Source organism: Zalophus californianus, chromosome 5 (assembly GCF_009762305.2).
Source record: "Zalophus californianus isolate mZalCal1 chromosome 5, mZalCal1.pri.v2, whole genome shotgun sequence".
NCBI lineage: Eukaryota > Metazoa > Chordata > Mammalia > Carnivora > Otariidae > Zalophus > Zalophus californianus.
Window position 1 is genome coordinate 112,332,911 of NC_045599.1, and position 27,913 is coordinate 112,360,823.

General features: G+C 56.3%; 1 protein-coding gene across 3 annotated transcripts in view; it reads left to right on the forward strand.

Moving 5' to 3' along the window:
* Window positions 1-27,913, forward strand: part of CAMK2A (calcium/calmodulin dependent protein kinase II alpha) — a 61,629-nt gene that overhangs the window by 26,552 nt on the left and 7,164 nt on the right. For 2 of the 3 annotated variants that reach the window (XM_027605584.2, XM_027605585.2), the window contains exons 4-16: window positions 1,155-1,209; window positions 2,060-2,125; window positions 2,252-2,324; window positions 5,329-5,431; window positions 6,679-6,762; window positions 6,893-6,987; window positions 7,945-8,067; window positions 8,447-8,530; window positions 9,976-10,018; window positions 12,458-12,498; window positions 18,159-18,207; window positions 24,630-24,705; window positions 27,252-27,346. In XM_027605584.2, the coding sequence (XP_027461385.1) occupies window positions 1,155-1,209; window positions 2,060-2,125; window positions 2,252-2,324; window positions 5,329-5,431; window positions 6,679-6,762; window positions 6,893-6,987; window positions 7,945-8,067; window positions 8,447-8,530; window positions 9,976-10,018; window positions 12,458-12,498; window positions 18,159-18,207; window positions 24,630-24,705; window positions 27,252-27,346 (987 nt within the window). Of the gene's footprint in view, window positions 1-1,154; window positions 1,210-2,059; window positions 2,126-2,251; window positions 2,325-5,328; window positions 5,432-6,678; window positions 6,763-6,892; window positions 6,988-7,944; window positions 8,068-8,446; window positions 8,531-9,975; window positions 10,019-12,457; window positions 12,499-17,144; window positions 17,178-18,158; window positions 18,208-24,629; window positions 24,706-27,251; window positions 27,347-27,913 lie in introns of all 3 variants that reach the window. The other variant, XM_027605583.2, reaches the window with a different exon arrangement.

Here is a 27,913-nt window from a genome sequence, read left to right on the forward strand (position 1 = left end):
AACTTTATGTGCAGATAGGAGAGCCATAAGCCACTGAAGGGACTCAATACTGAGTCAGAAATATATGCACATGGCCAGGATTCAAATGGCACCAGGGCTCGCAGTGAAAACATCGTCTCACCCACCCACCACCCCTGCTCTCTCGATTCCCCTCCCCAAGGTCCCCCAATGCCCACTTTTTGTATCCTTCCAGAGAGGCTTATGCCATAAACAGGCTTAAATACATCTTTTTTAAGAAGTACCATGCACACTGTTTTGCACTTGCTTTTTTGCCAAACAACATAATTCAGAGACGATTCTGAACCAGGGGCTACGTAGCTGCCGTATTATTTTAACAGCTGTGTGATCTTCCGTTGTACGACGTATCCTGACTCTCCGAGCATGCACCCCACTCTGTGGCCATTTTTAGGCTGCGGCTCAGGGAAGGATGTGAAGCTGTCCGGGGAGAAAATGTCGTTGGCTGGCAGGGTACAGCCCCCCAGAGGCAGCCCCGGGCCTTGGGCCCTTCCTTCCAGAATCTCAGGGGGGTAATTTTGGGAGCTCTGGGCTCCTGGGAGTCTTGCCCCTGTTCTCGGTAAGTGAGGTAGGAAGAGATGACGGTTTTCCAGCATGCCTAACTCAGGGACCGCGCACCGACCCCGGCTCTCTTATCCACACCTGGGTGCACAGCAGGGTTCTTCCCCAGGGCCGGCACTGGGCGAACACCGACCGTGTGCCTCATGGAATTCTCACAACGAGCCCGCAGGTGCAGGAGTTTCATTCTCATTGTCCGGGCCAGAAAAGAGAGGCCCCGAAAGGTGTAGCACCCAACTTGCCTGAAATCACACAGCTAGCATGTGGTGGAGATCCGAGCCACGGGTTATTTCCGCGAGGCCAGCCTACCCAGCAAGGAAGCTGAGGGTTGGAGAAAGGAGGAGGTCAAACTTTGACCAAAGCAGGGAGGGGTCTTCCATCTTTAAACCTGGGCCTCTTTTGATGATGCCCGAGGTCAGTGAGCCATTGTTCACTTGCGTTTGTCAAAGCACCTGTTACCTGGCTTGTGCTCAGTGCCTGAGAAATTGGCATGTTGGCCGTTGGAGGGGTGAGGTGAGAGGGCAGGAGGGGGTGGGAGACAGTGCTTCCGGGTTAACTGGCTGCCTGGGCCCCTCCCACAGTCCGGCTCCACGACAGCATCTCTGAGGAGGGACACCATTACCTGATCTTCGACCTGTGAGTTTGGGCCCACCCCGGGACGTACAAGGGCTCTAGGGGCAGCCTGAGCAGGGATGACCTAGCTGGGTCCCTTGGCCTGATTCCCAAATGCCCCCAGGCTGGGCTGAATTCCCTTGTTTGAGATAGAAGTTTCCTGAATGTTGTAGGCCTGCCACCCAAACAGTGCAGGTGGGTCTCCCTGAAACGCCAACACACACTTGTTACTTTCGTTGTCTTACTGTTTTGTTTCTATTTGTGGCCAGCGATGCTGGCTTTCCAAGTCTAGTGGCAATATAAAGTTTCCTTTTGGAGTAATTTTAAAGTTTTGAAAGCCAGTCAATTGAATGAAAAACAATAATGCAATGATAAGTTCTTGGGTTGGCAAAGAAACTCAGTGAAGACCCTGGTCCCATCTGCAAAAGACAGTTAATCATGGGGAGGACTCTGCCTGTGTGGGTACATGGGAAATCTCTGTGCCTTCTGCTCAGTTTTGCCATGTGCCTCGAGTTACTCTAAAATATAAAGTTTATGAAACAAGCAAACAACAACAACAACAAAAACCCCAGCCCTTGGGCTTCCTAATGAACCTCAGTGATATGCTCTGAGTGTCCCACCCTGTGTCCTAACTCCAGCCTGGACCCAGTGGGAGAGAAGGGCAAATGATGGAGGGAGGGAAGTCAGGGGAAGGGTGGGCTGGAAGCCAGGAAGAGGGCTGTGGCAGGAGGCACCCTTGGGGCCCCTGGTGTTCCTCCCTTTGGGCTGAGATGCTGAGGTCCCTGGGTCCTGCCCTTAGCTTCCTGGAGACTCTTCCAGAAGAGGTAACACTGGGGGCCTCTGTAGGAGGGTGACTCTGTGCCCGTCTCGCCAGGGTTACCGGTGGGGAGCTGTTTGAGGACATCGTGGCCCGGGAGTATTACAGTGAGGCCGATGCCAGGTGAGTGCCAGGTGCAGCCTGCCAATGGTGCCTGGGGAGGGGGGGCAGGGCGTCTCCCCCACTGGCTTCCCAGCACCCCAGGGGACGCCCGCCTTCACACGGGGACCCTCTCCTCTCTCTCCCCAGTCACTGTATCCAGCAGATCCTGGAAGCCGTGCTGCACTGCCATCAGATGGGTGTGGTGCACCGGGACCTGAAGGTGAGTGACCCATCCCAGGGTGCGGCTCCCCCAGGAGCCAGGGGGGTTATCAGAATCCCTCTAATTCCCCTGAGTTGGGCTGGGTGGGTGGGGAATAATCACCCCACTGTTCAGATGAGGAAACTGGGCACATGGAGAAGTATCTAGGCTTAGGATCCAGTCTCCTGATACCCAGGCCCATGTGCTTTGGGCCAGACCAGGTAAGCTGTCGTTAGGCCACCCAGGCTGGCCCTGGCGGGGTCCAGGTCCCGGCCAGGCCACTCTCTAGCTGCAGGGCCTCAGCTTCCTCACGGTGGGTTGCCATGGCAACCTCTGCTCGGGGTTGCTGATTCTGTCAAAGGAGACAGCACAGCACCTGGTGCACAGAAACATTGTGTTTCTTGTTTCTGGGTCCCTGGCAGATGCGGGGAGAAGAAACACAGGCCTTGGGGCTCCTGGAGTCCCTCCTCTTCAGGTCTAGGCAGATGTGTGATCTAGGGTTGGTGCCAGCCACGTAGCCTGATCAGCACAGACTCCTAGCTCCCCTCTGCCGAGCCTCAAGGCATCGAGGCCAGTAGCTCATAACATTACCCCCGATTTTCAGAGCAGCAAACAGAGGCCTACAGAGTCCAAGGGACTCGCCCAAGACTATGCCGTTCAGTTGTACCTGAGCTAGGATGGAGCCCTGGCTTCTGACCCCAGCCCCTGGGCCTGCGGGGATCTGGGCCAAAAAGCCACTCGGCGCAGTTCCTGCTCTTGCAGGAGCCCCTCTTAGGTGCCTTTGAACCTCTGCTTTTTGGCCTTCAGTGACTCTGAACTCACCTCTTACGGGGAAGCCCCTTGAACCACTGGGAAAGTCTCCTTCCATCTTTCCTGCTGTGGTTGTGAGCCCCAGTTCTGCCCTTTGGGGCCACATAGATCAAGCCTCCAGCCCTAGGCCCCAGAGGCACTTGTGGTACCTCCCTAGGCTTCCGCAGGCTGTTCCCCTCCATCCGCACCCGGGACAGACCCTCTAAGCCCTCCTCAGCCTGGACAGCCTCTCTCTGGGCATGCTCCCTGGGCATCGTCCAGGAGGTCCGGGTCCCTCTCTGGGATGCAGTGCTCTGCCCAGAAGCCCTGTCTACCTCCGACTCTCACAGGGGAGCTCCCTAAGGCTCAGTCTAGACCCACAGGCAAGTGTGCACTCGCAGAGGGTCCTGGCCAGACGGCAGGGCAGTTCTCCCAGAGGGCCTGTTCCTATTACAGCTACGGCCCCTGCATTCGAGGGGACAGGAAGACAGGCAGCACAAATTTAGGCCACTCTGGATAGATTAATTAGCGGCACATTCGTCAAATCAGGGCAGGACGGCTACCAAGACCCAGGACACGTTGGGAACGCAGTCCCCAGAGGATAAAAGAGGCCTTCGAGAGGGGCAGAAGAAGCTATATTTGTTTGGGTCCCGCCTAGCTTTGGGCAGTGAAAGGTCAGAGGTAGGACCCTCTCAGAAGTCCCGGTGGGGAAGGGGGTCAGAGGAAACCAGCCGTCTCCAGGGACACAGAGCTCATGCCCCCACCCCACCCCAAGCAGAGAATGTGAGTGCTAACCCTCATCACGCATGTGCCGTGGGCCACTGCCAAGTGCTCTACATGGATTATCACGACTGATCCATATGCTACCCCATGAGGTGGGCTCTATCCATTTTTCTGAGAGGAGACTAAAGCTCGGAGAAGTGAAATGGCTTGGGGCGCCTGGGTGGCTCAGTCATTCAACGTCTGCCTTTGGCTCGGGTCATGATCCCAAGGTCCTGGGATCGAGCCCTGCATCTGGCTCCCTGCTCAGCGGGAAGCCTGCTTCTTCCTCTCCCACTCCCCCTGCTTGTGTTCCCTCTCTCGCTGTCTCTCTCTCTGTCAAATAAATAAGTAAAATCTTCAAAAAAAAAAAAAAAAAGAAGTAAAATGGCTTGCCCAAGTTCCATAGCATAGAAGTGGCAGAGCTGGGTCAGAGGAGAGGGCTATCCAATTGCAGAATTCATTTCAACCCTCCTCTGGCCTGTGTGGGGGGATTTCCTGTTCTCCACACCCAGCAAAAGACAGCAGCCTCGGGGCGCCAGAGAGAGATTCTGGTTCTGTGTCTCATCAGCTGTGTGACCTTGGTCAAGTCACTTAACTTCTCTGAGCCTTGGTTTCCTCAACTTTATCTGTATGACAAATACTTACGAAGTGCCTGCTATGTGCTGCCCCCTGCCTTAGGTGCTGGCAATATAGTGGTGGACAGACAGCTAAGGAGCTCACTGTCTATAGAGGGAACAGATAATGAACAAGCACATAGACAGATGGGGGAAAAATGACAAATTATGGTGATATCTATGAAGGTAACAACAAGTTGCTAAGACAGAGGATACCTGGGGGCTCCTCCTTTAGATAGTCATGGAGGGATTCTTTGAGGGGGCGACATGAAGGTGAGAGCAGATGAAGAGAAGAGGCCAGCTCTGTGAAGCTTGGAGAAGGAGCAAATCAGACAAGGGGAACAGGGAGTGCAAAGGCCCTGAGGTACAAACAAGCGTGACTGTTTCAGGGAACGTAAGAAGGCCGCTGTGGAGAAAGGGAATAATAATGCCTGCCCCAAAGGTTGTTGAGGTGATAAGCGAGATGACATTTGCACAACACTTAGCCCGGTGGCTGGCACATAGTAGGGGCACAATGAATATCTCTCCTTTTTCCTTATGTGGTGGTGGCTGTCTCCCCAACTCCCTGCGCTCACGTCAGCCTCAGCCCCAAACCCTGAGGAGAAGCAAAGGAGGGGACGGGTGGTGGAGAAAGGGTCTTTCTGTTGCCAAAGACAGAGGTCTTGCCCTAGGGTAGTCCCCTCTCTGGGGGCTGGAACTGAGGGTCCTATGGCTGGGACTGGAAGTGGGGACAGGCACCTCTGGATTGCCCAGCTGCTCCTTGTGTAGGCTCAGGCTCCCCAGAGGTGAGGCTCTGAATCTGCTCACTGTCCCCTGGCTCTTTCTTCCTCCATTTCACTCTTCTCTCTGGTCCTGGGAAGCCGGAGAATCTGTTGTTGGCCTCCAAGCTCAAGGGCGCCGCGGTGAAGCTGGCGGACTTTGGTCTGGCCATAGAGGTGGAAGGGGAGCAGCAAGCATGGTTCGGTGAGTGGGGGCAGGGGGTGGCAGGGGTGTGGGGGGCCAGCCTTGTGTGGACACACTGGCCTCTAGGAGCCCCCTGCCCAAGCAGGGGCAGGCGGGAGATTGCCGTTGCACCAGCCGGAGCTCCGGGAGCAGAGGTCCCACCGCACAGCCTCTGATCAGTGGGTGTTGCCCATCCTGTCCCCATAGAAGTCAGGTGCAGGGACGTAGTTATCCTTAAAACAGTACATGGCTTCTCCACATGCACACACACCGCCACTGTTGGCTGGGGGCTTCCGTGGCTTCCAGAGCTGATTATCCTGACTTTATGAACGAGGAACAGAGACCGAGAAACTGAAAGAGTTCATGGGGAGGTAAAAGGGGCAGAGTCTGGATTTAAGCTCAGATGATCCAGCGTGCTCAGAGGTTTTGGCATAATTGAGTGCTTTCAGCTAGCTGGGGAACCTTTTCAGTGGGCACTATTGGTCAGTGGTTAAGAGTCAGAGCTCTGAGTTCAAGTTCCGACTCTGACACTTAGGAGGTGTGTGACATTTCAGCTTGCTGAGCCTCCGTTTCCTCATCTGTAAAATGGGGGTGATGACAGCATGGTGCTCAGCACTGTGTGAGGAGTCAGTGAGAGCAGGCATGGAGCACACACACTCAATAAATAGTAACTGTTCTTATGATTCCTTGTTCAAGTACTTGGGGTGCCTGTTTATTTTAAGCGATTCTCCCCACGCTGCTGGGAGGTGGTAGAGGGAGGAATCCCTAATCTCTCATTTGACGGATGAGGGAACTGAGGCCTCGAAGGAAGAGAGACCCACCAGGGGACTTAGGGCAAAACCAGAGTTGGGGACAGGCCTCCTACTTAGCCCAGGACCAGCTCCCAGAAGGGTGGGGAGTGGGCAAGGGTTCGGCTCCGCCTTCAGCTGACATGGCGAGGACATTTTGTCTAGAGTGCCACCAGCACGCGATAGTGGCTGCAGGAGGGCTGTTAGTGTGTGACGCTGAGGCAGGACCCCACGGGAGGGACTCTGGAATTGACCAAAGACTTCTGCCATAGGCTCTGGAGTGGGGGTGGTGACAGGTGCCCTGTGCACTTGTCCACCCTGGTCTAGAGGCTTTGCTGCCCTCGACCCACTCTTGGGGGCGGGGAGTGTGTTCCCCATCTCCAGGGCAACCTCATCCCACTTCCAGCAGGACCTTGCCCTGGGTTGCTTACGTGCCAACCTCTGTGTGTGTGTCTGCCTGTCTGTGTGTCTGGGGAGCAGGGTTCGCAGGGACGCCGGGATACCTCTCCCCGGAAGTGCTGCGGAAGGACCCGTATGGGAAGCCTGTGGACCTGTGGGCCTGTGGTGAGTCCATCCCAAAGCCCTCTCATCTCCCTGGGCGCCTACCCCTCAGGTGCCTTCTCCTTTCCCATGCCTCCCCTCTTCATCGCTCCTCCTCACAGGGGGGTGAGGCTTCTCCTGGTCCTCTCCCCAGGGGTCATCCTCTACATCCTGCTGGTTGGGTACCCCCCATTCTGGGATGAGGACCAGCACCGCCTGTACCAGCAGATCAAAGCCGGCGCCTATGATGTGAGTGTCCCTCCTCTCTCCAGCCTCCCTGCCATCCCCTGCGTCCCTTCCAGTGAAAGCCAACACCCAGCGAGGTCAGAGACGTGAGGTGCCTCCCTCCCGCCCTCCCAACCCACTTAGGCCCCCTGCCACTCTTTAGCTGTGGGCGGGTGGAGCTTGAGGACTGACCACGCACGGCCCCGGAGATCAGGAAAGTAGGCCCCAGAAGCTACAACTCTCACCCTCTCTCTCTCTCTCTTGAAAATAATAATGCACACACAAATAATAATAATAGCTAACACAGCACTCTTCTAAATGCTTTATATATTATTAGAGCTCATGCTCATACCCATCTATGACATAGGTATGATTATTATCCCCATTTTAGAGATAGGGAAGCTGAGGCACAGAGAGGTTAAATAACTGCCCGCACCGCATAGCTAAGAAATGGTAGAGCTGGGATTTGAACCCAGGCAGTTTGGCTCTTAGAGTCTGTGCTTCTAATGACCAAGCTCTACTGCTTTTCAATAAGGCTGATTCTATCATGCCACGTGCTATGTGTTTTGCATCATATTTAATCCTCACAACATCTCTAGACGCAGCTAGAGGGTCACATGTCTTGTCCAAAGTCACACAGCCCAGGAGGCAGAGCCAGGACTTGGACCCAGCCTTCTGATTCTGAAGTCTGGCCCTAACCACTGGCCTCTTGCTCCCCAGATAAGGCACAGCCTCAGAAAAACAGAGGAAGGCCTCCTTTCCCTCTGGCCCCTGCTCTGACTTGTCCTGGGGACCAAGGACCCTGCCCCTGCTCTGGTTCCAGAGGGGTCCCTGTATTGAGGATCCCAGCTCCTCCTGGTTGTGGATGCCCAGTGGATGGACAGTAGGACCCCTGCCTGCTCCCCTGCCAGTCAGGGGCTGGGGGATCGCAGGGGTGGCCTGGGGTAGGCTGGGCAAACCTGGCCCCTCTGCCCCTTCCAGTTCCCGTCACCAGAATGGGACACTGTTACCCCAGAAGCCAAGGATCTGATCAATAAGATGCTGACCATCAACCCATCCAAACGCATCACGGCCGCTGAGGCCCTCAAGCACCCCTGGATTTCGGTGAGCCTTCCCCCGCAGGGCCCTTTCCAGGAGCCCCTCCCGACTTCAGGGTCCAGACCCCCATGGGGTGCTGGCCCTGCCCCTGGCCCCTCAGGCCCAGCATAGGATCAAGGGGGCTTCATCCAGAGATGCTGCCCTGCCGCAGTTCTCAAGGGAGAGTGGAAACGGGAGGTGTTCTATGTTGGCATCATGACAAGGGGTACTACTGGCATGGGATATCTGGTGCCAGGGATGCTAAGCACCTACAGCATTTACAACATCCCCTAGAACAAAGCTTTGTTCCCCGAAAGATGCCAACCACATCTCCACAAGATGCCCCGCTGAGGGGCCTTTGGGCGGGCCTGCCTCCTACTCACAGACGTCTCCCTCCTTCCTCCAGCACCGATCCACTGTGGCCTCCTGCATGCACAGACAGGAGACCGTGGACTGCCTGAAGAAGTTCAACGCCAGGAGAAAACTGAAGGTAACAGGTCCTCACCCTCCGTAGCCCCCGGACATGGAGTAGCTTGGTTGGGTCTCTGCAGAGGCCAAGAGCCTCACTCAAGAGTTCTCTCCTTCACTGAGTCAACAAACATGTGTTGAGCACCTACAGTTTGGGCTGGGGAGTGAGCAGGTGGAAAGGACAGACAAGGACCTGGGACAGTAAGGGGGAGCGGTGAGTGCTGGGACGGGGCACGCCCCAAGGCCGGGGGTGACCATAGCAGGGCCTTGAACCAGGTCTGGAAGGACCAGCGAAGCAGTCCAGGAAGCCTTGCTGGGCAAGTGTCATTTAGGCGAACGTCGCAACGGATAAGTAGGTATTATCTATGTAGAGTGGACAGATGTTCCAGAGAGAAAGCTCATGCCTAAGTCTGGAAGCGTGAGCGTGACCCTGTAGGGGGACTGTGAGTGTTTCGGCATGGCTGGCGAGAGGGTCTAGGGGCTGAGACGGAACTGGGCAGGAGACCAGTGTTGGTGAGAGAGGCCCTGCTGCCGAGCGCTGGGGAGGACAAGCCAAGAGACGTGGACAGGGGTCGTGGCCCAGAGGAAGCCACGGTGGGACCCAGGTGGGCCAGGAGCTGCCAGCCTCGTGAGCAAGGGGTGTGTGCTCCCAGGCTGTAATAGCTGCTGACCTAGACCTTGCCAGGGACCCCATGAACAGGTAGGAAGAGTAACTGAGGAGTCCCCAGCCTGCTGGAAAAGAGAAGTCATCAGAACGCTGAGTGACAGCTGCTGAGGCCCCAGCTCCTTCGGAAACTCCTCACCAACTGCTCCCAGGCCTGACGGGGTGGCCCAGGAAGGGGACATGGGCCAAGGGGGTGGCCAGGCCAGCATGATGCCAGGAGAACTAAGTCCCACCCCACCCCCCACTGGGAGTGGTCACAGAGGAAATCTCAGAGAGTGTCCAGGTCAGAGAGCGTCAGAACCAGGAGAGCCATCCTCTAGGCCCCTTGTGGAGACAGGAGAGTTTCTCTAGGTCAACCCTCCACGGCTGTGAGCCCGGGAGCCCCGGGAAAGATGAACTAGTGATGAAGCACGGTACTGAGTGCCCTGGTGGAGGGTGAAGGGGGCCCAAGAGGGCAGGGTCTATTGTCCTTGGCCTTCAGGAGTCCCCACTGACAGGTGTCCCCGAACCCTTCCACCACCTCTGGCCAGGACAGTGGAACCTATTAATATCTGCTTCTAGGATGGCCCTGTTCTAGGAGCTGTGCCAGCTAAGGCCCAGCTTGCCCCGACTTCCCCAGGGAGGCAGGGATGGTCTCCTGGCTGTGGGGTGAGGGCAAATGGAGGGGCAAGGCAGAAAGCTTTGGCTTTGTGTCTGAAGGCAGCACCTGCCTCCCCTCCCCCCTCCCGTCCCATTTCTCTGTCTCTCCTCTCCCCCCTCACCTCCAACCTCCTGTCTCCCACACCCCCTCCTTATCTTTGCAGGGAGCCATCCTCACCACTATGCTGGCTACCAGGAACTTCTCTGGTAGGTGGTGGGACCGCAAAGTCCCAAATACACCCTGCACAGGTCTGTTGGGAGCCTCGTCCTGTCGCATATCCGTGGGGCCTCAGGCCAGGGGCCTGCGGAGAGTGAGGGCTACAGAGGACCCTAAGACTGGGGGCTTAAGTCACCTGCACCCAGAAGTGGCTGGAGCCGAAAGGCCAGCAAGCGAAAGGCCTACGAGGAAGGGTTCGAGGTTGAGTCTGGCCCCCCAGCCTCACAGCAGTGCTGGGGTTCTCAGGTTGGGCCAGCCCGAGGGGGAGGCCTCCCGAATATTGGGGTATAGGTCCAGGCAGGACTGAACCAGGCCCAGGGAATCGCAACAATCCCGTTCCCTGCCGGTACTGAGCCCCGTGCTAAGCAGGCCCCATGCTTTCGCTCGCGTGGCCTTTGTGACAAGGCAGTGGGGGCCGTGGCTAGGCAGAGAGAAGCAAAGCCTGCTTTTAGTGCAGCTTTGAAGCCGCCCCAGAGCAAATGCCCTTAACCAAGATGGGTCAGCAGGGAGCCAGCCTTTGGCCTGGGCCGGAGCCGTTGGTTAAGGCAGGGAGTACCCAATGACCTGCAGCATGTAGCCCCAAAGAGAAGAGGAAAGGATTAGTGTCAGGGCTTAGCAAGAAGCTCCCCTTGGCACACTGGAGAGCACCAGGGCCAGCGCCTGCCAGGGTCTCCTCTCTGGGGAGACCGGGCAGCTGACAGGGCCGCTGAGCAGATACAGCGAAGCTCACCCGAGGGGCCCTCTGACCGGGGCCGGCCAGACGGGCCTGCTGCGGACACGTGGCCGGCTCCACGGCAAGGGGTCAGCTCTGGCAAGCTATAGCTCTGACTTTGCCGAGAGTCCACCTGCCCATTTAACCAGCTGGAAGAAGGAGACCCAGAGGTGGGAAAACTCGGGAACTTCCGATGTGGGCTCGCCCCAGCGCACAGAACTGCCTTCCCACTCTCTCCCTAGACAAGGATCCTGCAGTTCCTCAAACTGAAAGATGAGCCACCCGGACAGTCAGAGTCTTTTTTTAACCTCTGCAGTGCCCTAGAAACTCTAGTCCAGAGCTCACAAAATGGTGCCCGTGAGTCAGTTCCCATCTCTTGACGGGCTTGTGGGACCAGTGGTGTTTTAAAACATAAAACAGTGGGGTTTTTGAAAAGAGTTTCCAGCAATTAAAAATGAGGAGATTTCACAGAACAATCCAGATTTCTGTCTTTTATTGAAAATCAGAACATGTGACCTCCTGGGACCCTCAGTCCTGTGGTCATGGGCTGGAGCTGAGAGGGCCCCCTGAAGCTGGAGGGGGGACCATTCCCCTGTTCCACTGCACAGCCCAGCCCAGCCCATGAAGCTCATAGAGGATGGACAGCCACTCCTCTCAGCTTCGGGATCCAGTGGCACTCACCCCTGCATTTACTCTGCAAGAGGGAAACTTGCCTGGAAGGGGTCGCAGGTGGACTTGTGAGAGGGACTGGGAGGCTGGGCCAGCATGAGCCTGTCCCTCTGAGCCTCTGGGGTGTCCATGTCCCGAGCCGCCCCTCTTCCCAGGTTCGCCATCCCCAGGCACCTCGAGAAGGATTTACAGCGGCTACCATTTACTGAGCATCTATCGCATACAGGTCAAGTGCTGCGCTAAGTGCTTTAGCGATCTCCTGTCTCTAACGTAAGGCATCTGTTTGAGGTCGGAAGCAGCCAGATGCCAGGCCGGGCAGGGCTGGGCATTCATGCCAATTCCTGGCTGCGTCCTCACCAAGGGCTCTGGCCAGGAGGCAAGGAGGGAGGGAAGGAGGAATGGCAGAGGTGGGGCCTCCCTAAGAGCCGTTGCTCTGCTTTTCCCAGCCACCACGGACACCACCAGCCCTAGCATGGGGCTCCGGAGTTGGAGGGTAGGGAGGCCTCTGTAGGGGATGGGCACTCTGGCAGGGGTGGGCCCCCAGAGTGGGGCATCTGCTTCTTCTCACCGGCAAAACAAGGCTTGCAGCTGTCCAGAGTGAATAGGCAGGGCTGACACATGACCTCGGCAGCAGCATGGGGCTAAAATTAGAGCGGGCCGGGGCGGGGAGGGAGCGGCCAGCCCCGGGCCAGGCAGCCAGGCCTCCAGGTTGGCCACCACCAGCACGGGTGGTGACCGGGATCCAGAGGGAATCCCCGGGCTGAAACAGCAACCCCACGGGCCTGGGACGCGTTGGTCACCTCCTGCAACCCATGGGGCCAGAGGGGCACACTCGAGATTGCTGAGGACGGGGGAGCCCAGGCCCTCCTCACGGGCCCCCGGCAGTCCAGACCCCAAGGAGGAAGGAGGAGCAGAAGGAGGAGGTGTCCCCCAGATCACTGAGCCAGCTCCGTGCCCTCCGCCTTCCCACGGATGTTGCTGTTCCTCACCCTGTGGGCCTTGGTGCCCTGCCTGGTGTTGGTAACCCTCTACTTTTTCTCCTCTGCAGGAGGGAAGAGTGGAGGAAACAAGAAGAATGATGGTGTGAAGGTAAGCCCCCGGGAGCCTGGCAGGGCCTGCATCTGGCAGCCTTTCCGCCGACAGGGCCTGGCTTTCAGGGCTGGGGCGAGACCCAGGCCTTGCTGACGGTGTTCTGGGCAGATGTGGTCACTCGTGCAGTTGGGCTGTCCCCAGGATTGGTGGGGGCAGGTGGGGGAGGGGGAGAGGTAGGTGGCCTGGAGTTGGGGGGTGGGGGGTGGCCACAAGGAAAGGAGCAGGTCTGAAGGAGATTTCTGTGGTTCTCTGAGATGGGAGGACTGGAAAGTGAGAGGGTACAAAGAAGAGACAGAGCTGATCATGAGGGGTGACCTCTTCCTTCCCGAGTGTGGGCTGGCTGAGATGGGCCCCTGACCCAGTGTGCACCCCAGTCCAACCCACAAAGCCCATGAAGGATGGATAGCCACCCCTCTTGGCTTTGGGATCCAGAGGCACCCACCCCTGTCAAGGCCGGCCAGTTCAGTGCCAAGAATCTCCTTCTCCCCTAACCCAGGCCTATCCTCCGTCCCCACCCCTGATGCCCGAGCTACTTCTTTCCACAACCCGCTGACCACGCCTTCCCTCCTCTCTCTTCTCCCTCTGCTCTCTGGGGCCTGGCCCCCCTCTCTGCAGCTCCCTTCTCCCCTGCCACTGGCTTGCCTTGTGGGTTCTCCTCTCTTGAGACCCTGCCTTTTTCTGGGCTCAGAGCCCTGCCTGGCCAGGACCCCAGGGCTGGGCTGTGCCCAGGACCCTGGATGGTGTGGGATGCAGTCCAAACACAGCCACCCAGGTGGGCCGGTGGCTTCATGGCTTCACTGTAGCAGTATTTATGGTCTCAGGCCACTGGCTTTGGTTTGAGGGTTGCATGGGAAGAGATCTGGGCTGGCTGGGTGAGGCCAGGATTTGGGCCTCTCTGCTGCGTTGAGCCCTCTGGGGGCTTGGATTTCCTCACAGGTACAATGGGTGGGGTGGGAGGAGTGTGGACTCCATGATTTCCAAGATTTGAGCTTTAAAAACAGAAAAGAAAAGAAAAAGGCAACAAAACCCTATCTAATCACTTTTCCTTCTCATCTTGAGTCCTTGAGGAATACATAATTATTTGGTTATCAGCCAAAGTCAGTGGTTTTCAAACTGAACTTCTTGGAGCCTGAAGGTTTTGGGGAGCCACCCTTAGCAGCAGATGGGGTAGAGTGGGATAGTAAGGGGGAGGCTGAGCAGAGAAGGTTCTGGGCTTCTCGTGCCCACTACAGCCAGAACAGCTCCATGTAACAGACATTGCAGTGGTTAAGGGAGCCAGGCTGGACTTAGCAGCTGGAAACCTCGTCTGATCATCTGAATTCCTTGAGCTTGTGTTTCCTCAACCGGGCAATGAGGGTAAAAGGGATTCCCACCTCCCAGGGCTGCTTGTGAGGATGAAGGAAGACAATGGGTGTTGAGGATTTAGTAGGGGTACTGGCATGGGATACATGCTCATGAGATGCTATCCAGTATTGTGTTTTCTAGATTAGACTTTCAAGTAAGATTTCTCTTGAAAACAAAGTTTGATCAAGGAAGTATTTGGAAACACAGATCTAAAGCCAAACCAATTTATAAAGTTAATACCCGCTTATCCCAAATCCTATGATGGCATCCAGAATTGAGTTCTGGCTTACTTGCTGTTTTGGGTTACCCATGAATCAAACTCTCTCCCCTCTCTAATTGGAAAGGGTAATGGGGGGATGTGCAATTTGGGGGTGGCCCAGTTTGGAGCGGCTGGGGCCCTCTCGGCCATAGCGTGTAGACCCTGGGGATGCTGGATTCCCTGGGAAAAATCATAATTGGGAGATATAGGGCAGAGGCCACCGGGGCCAGTGAGCTGTGGCCCAGGTCAGTGGAGGAGAAGGGGGCAGACAGAGGGCTACCCCATCGGCTTGGCTCTTAGGTTGGCCCTGGCAAAGGGCTGACACAGAGCCACGGGTGTGAGGTCAGGGCCTCCCTCAGGCCGGGTCTCAGGACGAAGCTTTCTTCTGGCTCCTCTTCAGGCAAGGCCAGGAGGCAGAGGCTGTCTGAGGGCAAGGACATCGCAGAGCATGGTGGCCAGTCACTGCAGGGCTTACCAGTGGGCATGGCTGAAGAAAAAGCCACTCCTTCCTGTAGCAGCAGGACGGACCCTGAGTGACTTCTCAGGGTGGCTGGGGTGTGGATGAAGAGAGACCCAAAGGCTATTTCTGGCCAGACTGTCTCTTTGTAACTCAGCTTCCTGCCCCTTTTGGAGGTGGAGAAGGAGAAAAGTCCAGCTGGAAGATGAGAGTAACCAGGGGATCTCCCCGGGGTTTGGGGAGCCCGGCCTGCAATATGTTGGAGGTCCAGTCATGTGTTTCCCTACAAGGGGTGCTGGACCTCAAGTCCAGAAGCTATGGTTTTGCCGGGCCCCATCGTCCCCCACTTTGGAGACCTGTGTCATCAGTTCTGCCATCCGTGCAAGGAGGGGGGAAGGGCAGGTGGGGCCAGCGAGAGGCTTGCTCCGGAGTGGGCCTTGGGGAGTCACACCGTGAGCTCCTTTAAGCAACACATGTTCAGCCCCAGTGGGGAAGTACGTATTCTTCTTACAACATGGTCCCTGGAGAAACCACCACCTTCATCAGAGGCTTAGCTGGAGGAAAGATGGGCTGGCTGGAGAACAGAGATACTGTATTTTATGGGCTTGTAGGGGCTTCTCGAGGCTAATGTTGACCCTACTTTATTTCTACCATCTTTGCTAACCCTAGAACCATGCTTCTACACGTGGTTCTGACAGATGTGAGTCTACTCGTGGTGAAAGATCCTGGTCAGTATGGGGTTATTATTAGTACCGTCATCATTTGTGATCCAGGAAAATCGAGTCTTTCTGTTCCCGAGGAGTGCTGACCCCCCTACCCCCAGCCACCTCGAAGCCTCTACTTCTGTGAGGAGCGGCCGACCGCTCCCACCCCTCAACCCCACTCACTGCCCCCTGTTGGTGTCCCATCCGTGCCATCATGACTCCTCTCCCCCATGTCCCATCCTGTCACTGTATGTCCGACTCTGATGCAGTCTCTGCTCTGTGTTCCCTCCTCGTGTCCCGCCTGGAACCCTGGCCCCCGTGTTCCTCAGGTTTCTGCTGACGGCGAGCTGAGAGGGCCTGTCCCCTCCCATGTACACCGTGCCTGGCCGGGCTCCGGCCAGAAGTGAGGCCCACCCTAGGGCCTGGCTGCAGGCTGCTGGCTGTGGGAATCCCACTATCTACCCAGCTGGGGCGGAGGCAGGGACCATGAGCCTTTACGCCGGGCAATGCCCAGCAAGCCACTTCTGCCACGTCTGTGGGGGCCCTGGAAGGACAGCACAGGATCCCGGGCTCTGGGCCCTCAGAGGCTCCTGGATCTTGGAGTCAGAAAACCCACAATTAGACCTAAGGATCCTCAGAGAATAGCCAGTGCCTCCCACAGGGCAAAGGCCCACCCTGAGGGCGTCTCAAGGCCTTCCCTCCACACACCGCCCCCCCCGCCCCATAGCACAGCAAGGAGAACAGCCTCCGGGCCTCTCAGATGGAAGCGCGTCTGGGAAGGACGAGCCGAGGCAGAGCAGTCAGGCCACAGGGTCTGGAGACCTGGACAGAGGAGAAAGCCTACATTCAGGGGCTCTAGCATCCGCTCTGCTACCAGCCAGCTGAGAGACCTCGGGCGGGTCACTGTCCGTCTCTGGGCCCCAGCTTCCCATCCATGCAATGCAAGTGTTAGGCCTGCAGCCTTCCCCGAATGCGAGTCTTTATGACTCCTGGCTTAGAGTGAGAGAACGAGAGGACAACGTGTCCTCCTCTCTCTCTCTCTCCCCTTTCCTTGCTTCCACGGCCAGTAATACGAGTGAAGTTGCAAATCCTCCAAAAGCTGGACTAGGAGGGATGGCAGGGCTCAGCTATGCATCTGGCTGTGCCTCAGTTTCTCTGTCAACATAAGGGAGCTGAACAGGCCTGTCGCTGGGAAGCTGTGACCACAAGCAGGATTTCAAAGGCCACTTAGAGGACTGGTTTCCATAGCCGGGCCTGCTTTGAAGTCAGCTGGGGATACTGTTCAAAATGCAGTTGCCCAGGCCCCTCCCCAGACCCAGTTATTGAACTCCTTGAGGGGGCCTGGTTATGTTTCTTTTGGACAGGTTTCCCAAGTGACTCTGCCACTCGACCAAACCAGGGGTGGGGTTCTTTTAGTAGAGACACACGGGGAGGCTAGGAGGAGGCACTGGGCCTCATCTCCAGACCCGAGCACCCTGTTGTCCTGCAAGAGCTTTGGCTTCCAGCGGCCTCAGGCAATTGGCGTCCAAGGCCCAGGGTTTGTTGCCCCCTTCAGAGCTTGGTGTAGAGGGAGGCCTGGTCCAAGGGAGGCTTGGGCCGGAGCTTGCTGGTTGGATGGTGAGCCCCAGGTGGCTGTGCATGAGGCGCCCAAGAGCTTCAGGCTGACAGTGGACTGGCCCTGCTGGGCAGTTCTTGCTCGTGGCCCTGACTTCTCGCCCCAGTGCCATGCTGGCAAGGGACCGTAGAGGATGACCCTGAGGCCCATCATCCTTCCAAACCTCCCCTGTCGTTCGTTTCTTTGCTCCCTGCTGTTTCTCTGCTCCCTGCTGTTTTCACGCCGTGTCTTTTCCTGTCCCATCTCTTCTCCTTGTTTTTCCAGAAAAGAAAGTCCAGTTCCAGCGTTCAGTTAATGGTGAGTGTCTGCCGTCTCCCAAACGCCGGTAAATGCTGGGCCTCGAACCCTCGCTCCTGCCTCCCTCCTGCAGGCTGCACTGGGAACCCGGGGCGGGGAGAGGGTGCTCAGGGCGTGCTTGGTACGTGTGCCTTGTGTGACAATCTGTGTGTTGCGTGTGCGTGTTGTTTGCGTGTTTCTGTTGACACCTCCAACTCCATGGCCCAGACCAGCCGCCTGGCCGTAGACCTGAGAACCCCCTCAGGTATGAAGGGTGATTTGAACCCCATCCCACGTCCAGCCCTTGGCTTCTTGCTTCTCCCCGCCCTCTGCTCTAGATCTCATCTCAGGGCTTGGTTTGTGCCGGTTGCGGCATGGGGGGGCTTGGTTTGGCCAAAGGAGTGGGCGCCAGAGAGGCCCTTCTTGAGCTTCTCGATGCTCCCCAGGGCCCGCCGGTGGCAGAGGGGCCACGAGCCCCTGCCTCTGTCTAGGGGTTCCAGCGGCGGCATGGTGGCCCACATCCCTCTTCTTCTGATTCCATGGCTATCTCCTGCAGTTGTGTGGTTTTTCTCCCCCTGAAAAGCCCAGCCTCTCTCACACTGGGCCTTCCCACCTCTCTCTCTTCCTCTCCTGCCAGTGTGTGTATTCCTTCCCCATTCTGTGGCCACCACGAGCCTCTCTGCTCTTCCACACCCCCTCTTTGCTCCCTCAAGCAGACAGGGCTGGGGAGCCCTCCCAGCCCTTCCAGAAAGGCCAGGGTTCTCCTCGCATCCACCCCTTCATCCACGCCCCCTGCCACCAGCCACCTGCTTAGCTGGGCCCTTCCCTTCCTCAGGCTCGGGAGTCCGGCAGGGTTTTCAGGGCAGCATCTGGATGGCAGAGCCAGGGGGGCTTACGGAAACCTGGCCACAGCATCAGGCAGCTGGGGGGCAGCCCCCAACGGGCCGAGCCTCTTCCTGCTTGCCGGCTGGGCCTCACCGCCTCCCGTGTTCTCTTTGGCAGGAATCTTCAGAGAGTACCAACACCACCATTGAGGATGAAGACACCAAAGGTAGGGGGGGCCTTGCCTTCAGCATCTGGGCCCCCCGGGCCTCCCGGCAGGCCCCCTTCACTAACAGCCCCGGCCTGAAAGGGCCCCAGGGCCAACCTTGTGTTCTGCTCCTCCACAGACAACCTGGCCGTAGCCCCTTGCAGACTGGGCAGTGCCACTGCAAGGCACTGTGTCCTGCGCGAGGTACTCGGTCCCCGGTCCCCTGGCAGTACGCAGATGGACTTTGCTTCCTACAGGGGTTATGTGCGTAGTTTAGTACGTTTTAGGGGGAAAAATTACCCTATTCAGGTCACAAATGTATCATGGTGGCATACTTTTTCTTTTTGAATTTTTTTTAAAAAATGAGTTGATTTCAGGGGCGCCTGGCTGGCTCCGTCGGTGAGCTTGCGACTCTTGATCTTAAGGTTGTGAGTTCAAGCCCCACGATGGGCATAGAGCTTACTTTAAAAATAAATAAATAATAAACATGAGTTGATTCTAAAAACATGAAGTGACAAGAGGAAGGGAAGGGAAAGCAAAAATTCAGAAAATTCAGGTGACAAGAAACCTTGCCTAAGACCAACCCCCAAAGGGCAGGGGCTACTGTAGCCAGTGGCTAACAGTCCCCACAAGCCTTCAGATGGAGGAAGGAGCAAAACTCCAGAGAACTGTGACCGGCTTAGTAAGAGGGGAGATAATAAGGACGATAATCGTGGCCACCCTGCGAGGGGCACTTGCTGTGCGCTAGACCCCGTCCAAGTGCTTTACATTTACCTGAGCTGTGAGCTGGGCACTGTGGTCAAGACCGTTCTACAGCTTGGGAAACAGAGGTTGGGTAAATTGGCCCAAGGTCCCCTAGCTCCTAAGGGTGGAATTAGGATTTGAACCCCGTAACCGCGGCTCAAAGGCTTCGGTGCGTGGCAAGCGTGCTTGGAGTTGGAGGAGGAAGGATGAGTGTCACCTTCTGCTCAGAGGACCCCACATCCTTGGATGAGTTAGCGAAGTCCTGCTGTCCTGCCCGCACCCAGTGTCCCACGGGACCGGGAGACTAGCCAGGGCTGGGGTTCTCACACTCAGCGCATGTCAGAGACCCCTGGGAGTCCTGCAACTTAGAAGAACACGGCTAACCTGGAGAGATGGCAGCTGTACCAGCGTAGACATTTTTCCATTTAGATATTGGCCCCTAGAGGAGTACAGCGAAGGGGCAAAGAGCATTTTATGACGTAATAAACATTTTTGCACAGTTGTGTTTCCGCCTGTAAAGGCAGTTTGGCACACACTGAACACCATGACTACCTCCTGACTCCGCCCGGGTGCCTTGGAAGACCCGCCCCACCCTGTGGGTCCCTGTGTGGTCATTCCCAGCCGGGCCGTGGGGGCGGTCACTTCATCACCACAGCCTGGCACTGGAGCAGATCAGTCTTCCCCCATGGCACTAGGGACGACCTTTAAAAACCAATGATCTTGTAGAAAAATTCCCCGTCGGGGGCAAGTGTACATTCTAAGTCCCTCAGGTGTGTTTCCAATCACATTCCCAGCCCTGGCCCTGTGGACTCTGATTCCATAGGTTTGTGGAGGGCCAAGACATGGCATTTCCAAGACTGTCCCCACATTTGAGGCTCGTTGTCCTAATGATAAGAGGCACTGGGATTTTGAAAAACCCATGTGGCCTCATAGTGCTGGTCTTGGAGCAGACAGGGATCATAGAGGTGAACTGGCTCTGTGCTTCTTCACGGCAGTCCGTTTGCTGGGTGACTTTGGACAACTTACTCAACCTCTCTGAGCCTCAGTTTTCCTTCGGTAAAGGGTTGAAGATAATATGATCAATCTCAGAGGATTGCTGTGCGGATGAAATGAGAGGCTGTGTATAAAGTGATTTCGCAGTGTTGGGCACTGGTAATGGTTTAATAAATTTTAATTTCTTTTTTTTCAAACTGGAGCTTATGGCTGAATGACAGGAAGCCACGTGAAATTTTCTTGGAGCATCAGTTTTACTCAGATTATTTTAAGACAGATATTTATATGTTAGACAGAAATATTTGTAAAGGAATGCAAAATTTGTATGTGTTATAAATGTAAATGTGACCCATTGAAGACATTTTCCACCTGGGGTAATGGCTCTGGGTGGCATCCCTGAGGCCCCACATTTGCTGTCATTAGACTCTGCTCTAGAGAGATCGGGATGGGAAAATTTGTGGAGTCTTAAATTTTAGTTCACCCTTTTACAGAGGGGCATCTGAGGCCCAGAGAGAAAGGGCACATCCAGGTTATTAATGGCAGAACTGGGGCCCCATTCTCTGTCTCAGTTTCCCACATGTAAAAGGCCATGTCTGATAGAAGAGACACTGGCTCAGCCAGGAGTTTCTCCCTGTGTTTGGCAGGAGAGAGGAGCCCTGTGCCTCCCCCAGCTTCTTCAGGCCTCAGAGAAAGTTTAAAAAAAAAAAACAAACCATTTTCTGGTGTTAATTTGTTAAGTCTTCTCACTAAGTGAGAATAGCAGCTGGTGGGGTAGATTCTGACCTAACATTAAAGTTAATTAGAAATGTCATCCTCCAGGGAACATTTTCCCCTGAGCAAAGAAAGAGACATTAATATTTCAGAGCACCTCAGGCTTAATGCACAGGCCTCTGGCCCCCTGAGCTGCGCGGACGGGGCTCTGCCAGGCTTCCTTCCCACTTCCCTACCTCCTACTGGTCAGTTGCATGAAAAATTAATTTCCTCCCCAACCCAAAGAGCTGCCTCAGAATCTAGGCAGAGACCTTCTGGGAAATACCAGCCAGGAATGCTGATCCCATCTGAGCCTCAGCATGCTGTGTGACCTTCGGAGAGTGCCATAACCTCTCTGGGGCCTCAGCTTTCCCATCTGAACGAGAGCACTCCTGGATGGCAGATGAGAAATGCCAGAGGTTGCTGCTGAGAAGCTGCTGAATGAATCTCTCACAGCAACAGGACTGCTGAGGACATGGAAGGGACCCAAAACCAAAGTGAGTTTCTCCAGATCTAAGAAGCACCAGATTCCCAGATCTTCTGTCCTAGAGATGAAGCTACTAGGGAGATTTCTGCCCACTAGCCTTCCACTGTTGGCAAACTTGATGTTCTGAGTGGCTAGAGGCACAGCCAAGTCAGGCATTGTCTCTGGATGCATTAATAGAGGTATAGTGTCCAGAATTGGGGAGAGGATAGAGAGTTCTGCCCCAGACCTGATATTCTGCAATATTCAAGCCACATTGAGGATTGTGTGCTAACACTCAGGGAAGCATTTAAGCAGCTCAAGCACCCTCAAAGAGTAGATGGCCAGCTTAACTCAGATCCTGCAAACCCTATCCTGGAGGCTTTCAGCCCTAGAAAGAGAAGACTAGTAGAGGGGGAGGGCATTGGGTCTGGGGAAGCAGGTGCACCCTTTGGGGCCCCAGAAAGCAAGGGGCTTTCAGAGGGGAGAGTCTGACTTTAAAGAAGAAGGAGGTGGGTGCAAAGGGAGAGATGCCCGACAGTGTGTCAGGCTTCCTGGCAGGCTGCAAGCCCCAAAGTTCCAACCAAGATGGAAGCATCCATCACATCTCAGGCTGCTGGGAAGCATCCATGCCCTGGCTAGAGACCAGAGGCTGTCCTCAGGGAGAACTTCCAATTCAGAGATTTCCAGATGATAATAATCATAGCTCTTATTCACGGACTGCCAGGCACTCCTCTAAATGCTTTATATTATGCATCATTATTGACATAAATGAGTTGATAGAAAGGGCTTGGAACAGTAGCCGGTTCTTAGAACCATATATGTGTTAGTTATTTCTACTGATGCATCCTTAACTCAGTCCTTAGAACCACCCTGTGAGGTAAGTACCATTAGAAGCTCTGTTATACATACGGGAAAACTGAGGCATGGAGAAGTACTTTGCCCAAGGTCACAGTTACTGAGTAGCAGAGTCAGGATCCAAACCCAGGGAGTCTGGCGCCAGAATCCAGGCCCCTGACCATTTTCCTAGTGTCTCTGGGATGGCAGTGAGAAGGAGCCCACGGGAGGTAGGGCATTAATTAAGCACAGGCTCATGGAATGTCAGGCTGGAAGGAATCTTAACGTCTGTGTAGAGAAAGCTAGGAGGTGGCACAGGTCCTATGGCCTGCCGGGAGCACATGGATCCGCTCTGGATCATCACCCGGATCATGAGTGGGAGTGGAATGAGGAGTCTCCTGGCAGGGATGGGTGTCTTCTTGCCCTTGGTCTCCATGAAGGAAGGCAGAGTTGGGCAGCAGGCCAGTCTCTTGGGCTCCAAGGGACAGAGACCCCCCTGGCAACTTGGTAGATTCCAGCACACAGGGCAAAGACAGCAGCCCCAGGCCCTGGTTTGGTCCCCCCACTGATTCATTCATTCCTGCCTCCTCTGCCCCCGCCCCAGGCAAGGCCTCAGTCTCATGGCCCAAGACCGGCTTAGCCCCAGCCCTGGTAAATCTTAGCAGAGCCAGGAGATAAAGGATTAGCCCCTCACTGTGCTACTGACATTGAAGATAGTGACCATTATGTCTACAGAGCACCCACCGTGTGCCAAGAGCCATGCTGGGCACAGGGCCCCTGCCCTGAGGAGAGTGTGACGGGCTTTGGGACCGCGAACTCTGGTGGGGGCGGTCGGCCCCCCACAGCAGGCTAGTCAACCTCTCTCACCTCCGGCTTGTCCAACTCTGACGTGGAAGTGATAGCCACATGAAGCCATGCCATGAAACTTCCAGATGCTGCAGGCTGAGCACACAGCGTAATGCCTAGTGCGCTTGTTCGTGCAGTGCGGAATGCCTGTGGGGCCGGGTCCATTCCAGGTCCAGGCGTCCAGTGTGACAAGGGCAGCCATAGCCCAGCTTCCATGAAGCACGTCTCTGAGTTGGGAAATAGACAAGTGTGCGGGCCTAACCCGTCAGGGAGCACGGGGTGGAGGGGCGTGGGGGGTCCTGTGGAAAACGCCCTGGGCTGGGAGCCAGACTCTGCACCAAGGTGTTCTATGTCCTTGGGCAAGTCAACCCCTTCCTGGGCCTCCATTTCCCCCACAGTTTGAAAAGGAGGCTGAGTCCCTGGTCCCCACAGGTTCTTTCAGCCTGGATGTTGTAGGATTCTGTGTCCTCTGGGCCTGAGGTGAGCTCCCCGGCCGCAGATGGGGTAGGGTGGCACGGGCAGTGGTGAGGAAAGGGGCAGGGACAGGGCCTCAGCCAGGCGTGCTCCCCTCCCTCCGTCTCAGACTAAGACATGGCAACGTGCCCACGTACCTCACCGGAGGCTGCTCCGTAGGCCAGCCAGCTGACAGGGTTGCAAGTGAAGCTTGGACCTGTGGTGGGGAGAGCCTGCCCCAGGGAACTGCGCCAGGCTTCCGGTGGGACAGTCCTGCTGGGAGCCAGGACACCCAGCTCCAAATTCCTCCGTCACCGAGGCTCAGTCTCCGCGTGCATCAGATCGGGGGGTGCTGGCCTTGCTGACCTCCCGGGGTGTCTGTGAGGGGCGGGTGTGGCCACCTGTGTAGGAGGAGGCAGGAAGTGGCAGCGCTTAAAAGTGTGTACCTACTGTGTGCCAGGCGCTTGGTGCGCAGCGCCTCATGCCACCTCGTTACCTCATCACCGGGAGGGGGCGCTGTTGTCTCGGTCGGACAGCGCAGGAACCCTGTGGCCGCGTCACACAGCTTGTGAGGACCTGCGCCGGGACTGACGTGAAGTCTGTCTGGTACTCAAGTCTGGGTTTGGCACTGGAGGGACGAGAGGTGGTGCTGTTTCCATTTCACAGCTGGGAAAACTGGGGCTCAGAACAGCACACATCTAATGTGAAAGCGGATGCCTAAGCCTCTACCAGAAAGACCAGCGATTCGTCGTTTCAGGGTGGACAGCGGAGGCCAGGTCTCAGCAACCGGGATTCATTATGGCTAGAAAGTGCGGAACCCCTCAGTGCCTGATTCCTATCGGCCCCCAAATGGAACAAAAAGCTCACCCAGACCTAAGGGATGAGTAAGCCCTAAGACCTTCCTTAAGGGCCCCAGTTTGGGCCCAGGGAGAGCCCCTGGTTCGTGGCTGCTAGTGACAACCACCGCTGTTGACCCAGTTTTTGATTCAGGTGGCAAAGCAAGGGGCAGAGAAGCGTATTTTGGAGTCAGCCTGGCTTCCCATCAGGCCTAACGTCAGAACATCCACCATGCATGCTTCACCGAGGTAAAGGCTGCAAACCGGGACACTGGCTCTGCCCTTTGCAGCTGAGGGAAATTTCCCAGCTTTCTCCACCTTTCTGGGCCTCAGTTTCTGCTTCTGTGAAATGGGAGTAATGATACCGACCTCCCAGGGATAATGTGAGGCTAACAGAGACTGTCTCTACGAGGTCCTCAGATCCTAGCGCAGGGCCTGGCCTATGATAGGGACTCAGAAAATGGTAGTTGGTGCTTCATTATTATTACTATCATTTCTCTGTGTCTCCTCCTGCCTTACAGTGCGGAAACAGGAGATTATTAAAGTGACAGAGCAGCTGATTGAAGCCATAAGCAATGGAGATTTTGAGTCCTACACGTGAGTCGGCTGGGTCCATTCTGCATGTCCTGCCTGGATCGTTGTTCAGGGGGCGCTGATGGCTAACTTTGGGGGTCCTCGTCTCTGACCCTCAGTCACTCACTCTGCATGTGCCGTGAACCAGACTGAACTCATACTTCTGTTTTGCATTTAGACCTTATGCTTTAATGAAGCTTTCTGTTCACAATACTCTATCTCGGTCCTCCTCATCTCTTGTTCCCCAGGAGGAACTCCAACCAAACTCCTTTGCTTCCCCACCACAGCACGGGCACCCGCAGGAGATGAGCGGGGAAGGAGGGGAGGGAGGCGGGCCTCTCCTCAGACCTGCTGCATGGGCCTGCTCCTCACCCTGCACCTCCTCAGGCCTCTGACCTCAGGTGGGCAGGAGTAGGCAGGAACCCATAGGGTGCGTCCTCCAGTGAGCAGAGGCGAGCAAAAGAACCTCAAACAGAACCTTAAATCCTCTGAGGAATAAGGCCAAGTGTCCAAAAATAACATAAAATGAAACAGATGGTAGGAGATGTCCCCTACCCACCTGGACCAGCCTGTCAAGGGGCAGCTGTGTGCAAAGGCTGGGCTGGAGCGCCCCTTAGTGGCCACCCCCCCCCCCCTCCCCCCGGCCTGGTTTGGCCCCGAAGCAGGCCCACGCCAGGGAGCGGGAGGATTCTGGGCTAAGGCCTCAACATCTCAGCTAGGGCTGACAAGACCCCACATATGCTTTTTGGTGGACAAAAGCTGCCAACTGAGGCAGAATGACCCGTGCCTGTTGGGTTTAGGTGAGGTAGGAATAACCTAACTGGGATTTGGGTCTTGGGCAGCTGGTTCCCAGTTTCCACTGGGCCCAGGAGCTTAAGTTTGTCTCCCAAAGGCAGGCAAGGTGCGTTTTAATTGTGGGAGGGTTTCAGCAGCAGCGGGTGGCAAAGCCCCAGCAATCTACTGCTTCTCTCGGAGGAACCAGGACTCTAGAAGGTACAGGTGTGAGACTGAGGCCGCATGGATGCGTGTGTGCATGCACTTGTCCACACGTGCACGTTTGTGACTTTACCTGGGTAAAGCCTAAAAAGCACAGAAACATGATGTTAAACAGGTCTTGCCGCCAGCCCTCAAGAGAGCTAAATCAGCCACGGGAAGAGCCTGAGACTATCTCTGGAAAGATACAGCCAGGGAGGGAGGGAAAGAGAGGCGGTTTCTGTGGACCCCAGCCCCCTCCCCGCAGTGCCATTTCTGGGGACCCCCCTCCCACCTCTGTGATGTCACTTTCCCTGGCATGTGCAGCCTACTCTAGGTTCTGACCCCGTGCCATGACCTCTGGAGCCTGTGGTATCCCGAGTCTGGCCCTGTGTAACCCTCACTCACTGAGCCTCAGTATCCCTAGATATATAATGGACTTGGAGCAAGTGGTCTCTGAGTTGCTTCAGAGTCAGGGACCCCAGAGACCTCCTGGAGAAGGGCTTCTCCAGTGAGGGTGCTCAGTCTCCCCAACACTCGGAGCTCAGGCCCGCAACCTTGAAAGCTTCTGGAACTGAAGGGTCTCAAGCATCTCATTTGGTCTGAGCAGGGCCCCCAGCCCCTCCCAATCCACTTGGAGAATCTGAGGTGCTGAGTGGAGACGCGAGTCGTCTGGGGTCACACAGACAGGACCATCAGGGAAGAGCAGGGATAGAGTGCCCTGCAGTCACCACAGTGTCCAACTCAGACAACACAGGGCCCGATACCTGTCCTCCTGGTGGCTCCGGTCCCTTCCCAGCTTGGGATCTTTGCTTGTCCTGAGGTACTTCCTGTGCTTGGCTGCACTGTCACTGTAACGGGGGTCTGTGTTGCGCCACAGATTCCAGAGGCCTGGGGGGTGGGGGAGACAGTTTTTTTCCTTCCTCAACCTGGTTGTCAGGGTTCCCCAGAAGGCTGAGACCTGGAAGGGAGCTCTGAGCTGAAAATACACGCCTTCCTCCCAAGCATGACTTCATGGAAGGCTATTTTCCTAACGTTACAGAAGAGGAAACTGAGGATCACACTGAGGGCAAAACGGGCACCTTTAAGGAAGCAAAACGCACCCCCTCCAGGGACGTACCTGCTCTGCGAGCAGAAGTCACTTTCATGTGAAGGAAAAAGTCCTCCCCCGCCCCCCCCCAGGAAGGCAAATTGGGAAAAGCCCCTCTGGGCCCTGCTGCCCTGGGCGGGGAGATGCGATGTGGAGAGGAGCCTACAGGCTGAGTTACCGCGGCCAGCGCCTGAGTGCTGCGCACGACGCTTCGCGGGCCCCTCGTGGTGCTCTTGCTTGGTGCTGGGGGTCTTATGACCAGCGAGTGGCAGGCCCCAGAGCCAAACCCAGGCTTCTGAGTTCTAAGTGGCACCCCCTGGTGGGCGGTGGGTGCCTCACAGTACAGTTCGCAAGCCCGGTCCCACCCACTGACCCCACTGATCCTGTGACATGGGTGCAATCCCTCCAATGTCGCAGGCCCACCCTCCTCCAGTCCAGGCCCCTGGAGTGAGAGGGCGGCCCCAAGAGGCCACCCCAACCCCTCTTTCCTCTGACTTCCTCTCCCTAGGAAGATGTGTGACCCCGGGATGACGGCTTTCGAACCTGAGGCCCTGGGGAACCTGGTCGAGGGCCTGGACTTCCATCGATTCTATTTTGAAAACTGTGAGCAATCCCTTCTCTCTGGGGTGCCTGTTGTCTGCTCTCGTTCCATGTCCTGCCGGATGGCACAGCAGGGTGACGGGCAGGGCCCCCGGGGCAGCTCAGGAGCCAACGAAGAGGAAGATCCCGTGTGGACAGGGGTTGGTACCATCTTGGTTCCCTCTCGTAACCTGGGCCTGTCTGACTGCCAGCCATCCCTCCTGTGGCTGAGGATGGGGACCTGGGACAAGTGTGACAAGCCCTTCCAGCCCTCTCCTGCCCCTGCCCCGGGGAGGGCGTGGGCAGGGCCTTTATTCTCAGTTTACAGATAAGGGAGGCTTCCTGCCTGGGCATGCATCCACGTTACAACCATCTAGAGGCCTGGGGCCACCCCAGCTGCCCAACTGGTCACAAGCTGGCTGGTGGGCTGTTATGCCTGTGGGTGGGCAGTCCACGGAAGAGGAGGGGACCCGAGCTCACACTGCTGTGCCCCTGCCTGTATGTCTAGGTCTCTGTCCGCCTGTCTGTCCTTCCTGGGTCTCTCCTCTGCAGGAGAGACCCTGGCAGCTTTGCAACCAGGGGCTGTCAGGG